Source organism: Calidris pugnax, unplaced genomic scaffold (genome assembly GCF_001431845.1).
Source record: "Calidris pugnax isolate Ruff unplaced genomic scaffold, ASM143184v1 scaffold27, whole genome shotgun sequence".
Lineage (NCBI taxonomy): Eukaryota > Metazoa > Chordata > Aves > Charadriiformes > Scolopacidae > Calidris > Calidris pugnax.
Window position 1 is genome coordinate 8,174,311 of NW_015090893.1, and position 7,972 is coordinate 8,182,282.

The following is a 7,972-nucleotide window of genomic DNA, read 5'->3' on the forward strand; positions in this document are numbered from 1 at the left end:
AGTCAGGAAAATCTCCCCCCCTTTTTGTATGACTTTGAAGAGAGTTTAATGACTCTACATACATTTTCATAAGCTCTTCTTATCTAGAAGGGCACTTCACGAGTCCTGTATAAACAAGAGTTTTGGGCAAGATATCTCATGTGGAAAATCATGGAGCAATTTATGGGCTTTGACTATTAAATAGAGGTGATTCTTGCAGTATATCCCACATATATATCCTTCCTCCATATCTCCCCCTTCCCAATCCTCAACAAAAGAACAGTTGGACTTCATAGTAAAGCTGGAGAATTCAAAGTTCTGCCCTGTAGATGTTTTTTAATGCAAACTTTTTATATGCTCCACTGAGGAAGTCCAATTTTATCTTTCAGTCCAAAGTCTGGCTTAAGGTTTGGAAAGTAATTTCAAAAATGCTTGAAGAAAATGAAAAGTTCAGAAGTCGACTCTTGACTTGCAGCCAGGTTAATGGAGAAGGTAAGCAATGAACTGATGTTTTATTTTACTAGAGAAAACAAATTATTAGTGCAAGTGCTTTGACTTAAGATGCCTGGGTTTAAGGTCCATTCAGCTGTTTCTTTTGGTTTTACAGTGCAAAAATTATGGAATTCATTGCATACTTTAGACACTTCTAGCCATATTTGAAAAACTCTTGTGTTTAATTGAGGGTCTTAGATATATTAATGTAGAGGAAGGATAGCAGAATTGTTTGCTACAGTCTAACATTAAAGACATCAACACCTGCAAGTTTTTCTGAACACATGAAATATGTAAACTATTATTCACAAATCAGTCTAAGCAGCACTTGTATGAATAATAATTTATTTTTTCACATAGGAAAATAATGGTTGGTTTCATACAGACAATAAATAAATTAGATGCTACCCAAAGGTAGCTGTAATACAATTTAACATAAGCATCGAACATGTTCTCACACTGTGCCTTGAATACAGCTATTTCACTAATGGAAAATGACTTGGGAATTAAAACTGGTGCTCTGCATTGAGACAACTTCAATTAGAGACATTGTAGTTGCTGAACAATTTAAGATAATGCAGTGTATGCTTACAAATGTAATTGGAATTTCTGGCCTCACAATCTAATGAGATTTTAGGAAAAAGAATAAACTAATCCATGAAGAATTACCAGACAAGTTAAAAAATGGTATATTCACCTGCAGCACTTCTGCTTAGCTTACATTTGTGCTGATGGAAGTTTTCTACATGTAGCCACACTAGGGCATATATCAAAATGTATGTCCATTGTTGCCAGTACCTTGTTTTTTTTAAATGTTGTATGTTGCATATTGAGTAGATTTCCACATACACAACAGGAAAATACTCCATCAAAATTTTTCTTCATGACAACAAAAGAAGTGCAATTCTCATTCAAAACAGAAATCTGTCTACCCCAATGGATGTCCCCTGCAAGCTATAGCGGGTGTTATTGGCATGGTATAAGAAATCCCACAATATGCTGCAACACCATATTCAACAATTATTCTGCAAATATTCTGCATTATGTGGAAAAGCACTTCTGTTTGCTTTAAAACCAATTCCTGAGTCTTTTTGCTATTACGAGATGCTGGGTATTAATTATGTGCTATTCATATTCTTTATGCCAACCATGACTCCATTGGCCTCTGTCATATTTCCATTTAGTTCTCTCTCTCTCTCAAGCTGACAAGTTCCAGCCTACTAAATCTCTCCTCGTGTGGAAACTGGTTCCAGGCTCTGATAATCCTTATTCTCTTATCTTTGTCATCAATTAGAATACTATCTATATGGTGTATAGTTCATCCATATTATTGCTCATTTGTTGGCGGTAATTAGAGTAATTATTTGCAACTGTAAGACTATATCTGACTCACGTGTCTGTAAGTGAGCACCTGTGAAATTGCACAGGGTTGGGTGCTCCCCAGCTCATCCCTTCCCGTGAGCCAGAAGAGGCTTGGCACAGGGAGTGCCTGTCTTTTTACAGGACTTTTCCCTCTCTTTAACACCTGTTGCAGAAGCCATTGTAACATCTGCTTCTTTACCTAATCTAAAGGTTTTGATCTAGCAGCTTCCACCTACTTTCTCCTGCAGCTTAGATCATTGCAGACGTTTCTGTGCATAGCTATTAATGTATACGTAGGATGTAGCAGTCACTGAAGAAAAAAACAAGTCTTCCAGGACTTTCGTTTGCTTGCTTTTAAAAAAAAGGTAAACAAGAGACAAGGAAAAATATTTAATATATGATGGCCTCCAAAATTCAAGTTATTGTAAAAAAGCCAAGACTTCTGCTGATACAAAAGGTGTAAGCAGATTTACCATCTCAACAAAATGGCTGCTCATCTGCTTCTCTGTTTGGTATGGAATGCAACGTGCTGCTTTGTCAAGCGTGAGTTTATGGACATGGCCCATTCCCTTTTCAGATACTAATTTCTTTTTGTCATCTGGGGGGACAACATTATCTTTATATTTAATTTCCAGTGATTTAAAAAAAAAACCCAAACAACAAACGCAACCAACCAAATAAACCTCTCACCCTGCCAAAATTTACTCTATCCTTAATTGTAATTGTACCTCATTTTTCAGGAGCTTTAATTGAGAATCTACTATTAAGCTCTATTTCGGTGAAACCCATCAATTCTAATACCTTCTTTCTAATTAGCAGATTTTGCACAACATCAAATCAAGGAGATAAGTCCCTTATTCATCTGAATTTTTCATTAAACAAGAAGTAAATGGAATAATTCTAGCAGACATTTAGATATGGATCAACAAATCTGAATAAACTGGGTTCATTTTTATCTTTTTTTTTTACTAGATTAATAGAGCTAAAAAATTAATGCTGCATTTTACTGCCTCTATAAATAGTTTTTTTGAGAGAACAAAAATCTACTTGAGTTCCAAGGCTGCCTATTTAATCCTTGGAATGCTGCAATTAAGATTAGATTTGGTGTGACTGAAAATGACAATGTGCCTTCCCATAATTTTCTCCTACAGGCAATGGTATAAACCAAAGTTCACAGAATGAGGCATCCTACCTGGACAGGGTATGTATGTAGACCATTAATTGCCAAGCAAGTTAAATGCTAAAACAAAGTAATCATATTGAAAAGATGCACAGGTATTTTTAAATCTTATTAATAAGTGCTGGTTGTACACTTCAGTATGTTACTGACATGGGGCTCAAATGTTTTTCAATATTTCAGTCATGTTTGGGAAGCAGAAGATCTCTGTCTTCAGCAGGAAGCACTGTGTGCAATGCCAAGTCTTGGGGGCAGATTTTGCCTTTTTATTGAGTTAAATCCTTCTGTGATGGTATAAAGTAAAACCTGAAGAATCCGAATAGAATCTGTGTTGCACTTTGTAGCTGACTTTTTTATTCTAAAGGACTGCATCACTTCACTATTTTGTCATCTTTTTATTTTCTCTAGGAGGAGTCCATCTTCGGCTGGGTATAGGAAGAAAATAAAGGAAGATTCAATCCAAAAGAAAATACAAAAGTAGTGAATGTTTTATTTTGGCCTAGTTCTTACTGAAGTTGGTGGCAAGACTGCAAGAGATTTCAGTGAACACAGGTTCTTTGTTTGGCATATGTGCTTCTACTGTTTAAGAGGTTTGTTTTTACAGTGGCTTAAACAGCTCTGTTGCGAGATATTTATTTCAAGTCATTAAGTCTAGTGTTTCACTTAGCTATTAGTTTTCAAAAGCTTTTTAATGATCATAATATTGTGACAGTTTGCTTGCAAAAGAATAGAGATACACATTTAGCGTTGACTCTGTATTTATATCTATTTTTGTAGCTTGTCAGAACCATAAACAAACACAAATTCAGTAAGGCAGAACTCCACGCAAGATATAAAGAAACACTTTTTTTCCTTACTGATTTGAATAAATTTGACTTTATTATATTAAAATAATACACAATTGCCCTTCTGTTCATTCATCCATTTATACATGAATCTCAGCAAATGTTTTGAATATGAAACCAGGTGAATGTTTTCTGTCTTATTGTTCATCGTGAAGCACATAATGATACCATCATAATCAGAAGGTATTGTTTATCTACCTGACTTCAATAACATGATATAATTTTCTCCTGTTGTGGAGTTTCATACTTGAACTCTTGATTGACTGTTAAACCCTTTTAAACCAGCAAATAGTGTAAATGGAACATGAAGCCTGCACAAAAATAGTTTGTGTATGGATTTCATCTCTGTAGATAAAACATTCACCTGTCATGATTAGACGTCCTTGGTTTCAACAAAAGAATTGTTTTCTCATTGCATAATGTCTTAGTGTTTGCAGATATAATGACTGGTGTGTCAGAGTGTTGAGCTTTAATAACATGCTAGTGATTGTGTCATTAAGCAGCAAAGCATTTGGAAGGGTTTAATCTGTTTTCTTAATAGTAAAACTGCAAGTATGTAACTGGAATGTGCCTTTTTGATGACAGTGCTGCCATCAAGGTTCTTTTCTGATTTGTGGTTGAGTAATATTCCAATTTTACTTAAAATAGTTGACATTTCATCTTGGAAAAGGAAGTGAGAAAGCAAAGTACTCAATCAAGATGTGATCATTTTTCTGGCAGAGCAAAAATGTCATCGTTCTTTGGTATTTTCAAAATATATGTTTGGAGTCACACTTTTTTTGGTGGGTTGTTTTTTGGTTTTTGTTTTTTGGTTGGTTTTTTTTTTCGTAGTAAGGGAGATGATCTCCCTGTTCCCACAGATCTATCAGTGAAATGTTTGTATGGAGAGTATTTAGTTTATGTTCCTGGATTGGAAACTGTAGAGTTGTTGCTCTAATGTTTCTTTTCTTGTAAACTCCAACTGCAGCTGGTACCTTTACTGGCACAGACTTAAGGGGCCCTGGAAACAAAGCTTTTCTTCCAGGTGCATAATTGCTACTTTTACAGGATAGAGGAGAGACATTAGCCTAAATCTCTGAATGAAATTCAGCCAACTCATTAAGATTCTTTGGATAAATATAGACCTTTTTCTGTGGGACTATGCTAAATCATTTTAAAATGAAGAAATTATAGAAGATAAATATGGCCCTAGATCATCCCTATCCATGTACCTCTTAGAATCTGAAAAGTCTGTACAGGTTGGTTGTCAGTAGCTGCCAGGGCTACCTAATAGTGTTTTATCTGTGTGCTGCAGCCACTTCATGTGTGTAAAAGCCCGGGAGGTGTAAGGGATGACTCAGACCAAATGGATTTGACCTTTTGTTGGTACATGTGGGGGATGGAGAGGTGGGAGCTCCCCCTTTGTGTGTTCAGGCACCGGAGAGGTGTGACAGTCTACCCCAGCACTGCCCAGCTTCAGTGGCTTTGATTTTATGGGGACACTGAGGAGCCTGGACCTACGTGCCGTGCTGCTCTGTTTTCATTCAGCTGTGATTTGAGGGGAGGGTCTATGCAGCTTCTATACACACTTTGCTATACGGCTTTATACTTGCTAACATCTTGCTAATCAAGACAAAGAAATCACTACTGCCTGCCTTATTAATCTCAGCAAATCTGTCGTCTTCCCTATTTGCCTTAGCCCTTGTCCAACATGCCTCTGTCCTGCCTTTGCTTCACTTCCAGCTCAATCCAGAAGGCAGTTCGTGTCCCAAGCGGAGGCTGGTGAGCAGCAGAGATTTCTCAGGCTGCAGCGTGTGTGAAACCACAACGAAGAGCCAGCAGCCCCTTCCCCAGAAACCCAGTGGTGCCGATGATACAATTAATTGGTTGGGATCGTCTAATAGAAAAGAGTTTTCAGTTGACAGTACTTTGAAAGGGATCTTACATTCCAAATCACTTTGGGCCAGAACAGCTAATGCAGTGGAGCAAAAAGATACACACTCATTTAGGTTAAATTTCTAACTCTGGGTGATGAAGTCTCGCTTATTAATGTAGGGACCTGATTTCAAATGTACTGTTGTGAACAAGGGTGGTCAGAGCAGTTAAGCTGCTGAAAAAGGAGTCTGGAGAAAAGCCTAGTTCAAGACATACAAACCAGACCAGCTGACATACACCATCACCTTCCACTCAGACCCCCATAGTAATATATTCTTTTTTTTTTTTTTTCCTTCATATGGCCACTTAAGTGTAAAATACAGAAAAGGAAGTAATTGCTGTGTTGGATTAAAATATGCTTATATAATCCAAGTAAGTAACATCTTCAACAAGAAAAAAAAGCGTTGGTTTATATAGGAAAAACTTTATTTAAACTCTATTTGTTAAAAGGAGTTAGAAATAAATAAGGGAATCTCAGGGCACTAGATCATATACTTGAGATTCAGAAAACAACTGACCCTCCTCTGAAGTCCTTAATCATCACCACAGAACCAAACGCAAGTGTCATACTGTCCTGCTGTGGTTCCTGGGAAACGGTGTTGTTCTTTCACATTCTTCAAAATGCATATCAGTTACCTGAAGTTTTTAATAAGAAATCTCACTTGGAGTGTGAACTGAAGCAGATGTGCAAATATAGAGGTCAGGCTTTGTCTTTGCTTTGCCTTGTTCTCAGGACTTGATTTACCTTTCTACAGAAAACAAAAACTCTAGCTTATTCTAAAAGTTCAAGAATTTTTCATCTCGACCCTGTGAACAGTTGCCAAGAGATCTGAGGAGGTACCTTGCGGTACAGAGGTGGGAAGGAGCAGCGGGGGAAAAAAAACCTGAAGGCATTGCTGCTGAATTCTTATTATCTGCAAATAATAGTGTCAGCCACTTGTCTCAACATCTTAAAGTTGGTCTGAATAAGTGTTCTTTTGTACTGTGTTTTCATAAATACAAATGACTCTATATGAAGGTAAGCAATGGAGAGTAAGGCTTTTGGTTTTTCTGTTGCTATTCCATGCTAGATAGAGATTTATTGGTAAAACAAAGTTTAGCTGGAAATAGCACATCTGCTGGGCCTGAAATATTTTGATTGAAGCTATCCCAATCGGTGAGTTCTTGTCACTTTGAGCTCCCCTGGTTCCCGGAGCACTTCTTGGCAGGTCAGCCCAGAAAATGCAGCCTCTGGTGTCTGGTGGGACCGAGGACTGTCCAGGGTTTGGGGGCTTGAAACTCCAGCCGGTGGCCTTGGGCTCCCTCTTCCAACCTGCTGTAAAGCTTAAAAGCAAGAAAATCCTGGGAGCTTGAACTTCCATGTCTGGAAGCACTAAGAGCCTTGGCTGAGGCGGGACTGCCAGAGCTCCTGCACTCCCTGAGGTGGAGCTATGACTTTGGGCAGGCTTCCCAGGGCAGCTCTCAGCATCAAGGCTGCGCTGGAGCCAGAGGGTCTTGGGCGCTCACACAGCTCCTGTGCGGAGCCAGCGTTCACAGATGCTGCTGCTACTGCCAGGGACTATGTCCCTGATCAGCTGCAGGCCTGGGAAGTTGGGAATTATGTTTTGCAAGTGTTTTGATGTTTCGTAGGTGACCTTTCTGGGAATTTCCAGTTTGTGGGCATTTTCAAAAGAGTTTGTTTCCTGCTTGATTTGGACCAAAGCCACCGATTCAGATAAAATCCCATTTCCTGCAAACTGGAGGCTTGGCCTGCCAGGCAGCTCTTCTGCTCCTTCCCCATCTGCTCTGGTCTTGTGATGAATCAGACTCCTCTGTCCTAACAGCAGAGGTTCTACAGTCCCATGGCCTGTGAGGTTATCATAACTTGGCCATTACAACATAATCAATCACCAGGGTTAATAATATTTTATTGCTGATTCCTTCCATGAAAAGATTTCAGCTCTTAAGCAAAACTTGAGAACAGGATATGGAGTTTCTAACGTGGCCAGATTTCGGGAAAGGATAAGGTGACCTTTGTCTTCACTGAACATTTACATTCAGTAAATGTCTTTGTCTTTAGGGCCCTCTCTGGTAGTCAATGTTCATGTTTTAACTTCAAAGCTTCTAATACAATTTTGCATGGACTCTGACTAAAGAATAGCCTTCAGCAGGCAGTTCAATTCGGGGTTGGTTTTTTTTTTTTTTTGGAAGTGACTGAAAGCAA

General features: G+C 38.4%; 1 protein-coding gene across 1 annotated transcript in view; it reads left to right on the top strand.

The window, feature by feature from the left end:
• LOC106891293 (chromosome unknown open reading frame, human C5orf47) overlaps nt 1–4,136 on the top strand; it is a 7,396-nt gene extending 3,260 nt beyond the window's left edge. The window contains exons 3-5 of the mRNA XM_014947742.1: nt 369–471; nt 2,985–3,034; nt 3,419–4,136. Coding sequence (XP_014803228.1) covers nt 369–471; nt 2,985–3,034; nt 3,419–3,445 — 180 coding nt within the window. The 3' untranslated portion in view covers nt 3,446–4,136. The remainder of the gene's footprint in view (nt 1–368; nt 472–2,984; nt 3,035–3,418) is intronic.
• Nucleotides 4,137–7,972: the final 3,836 nt, after the last annotated feature.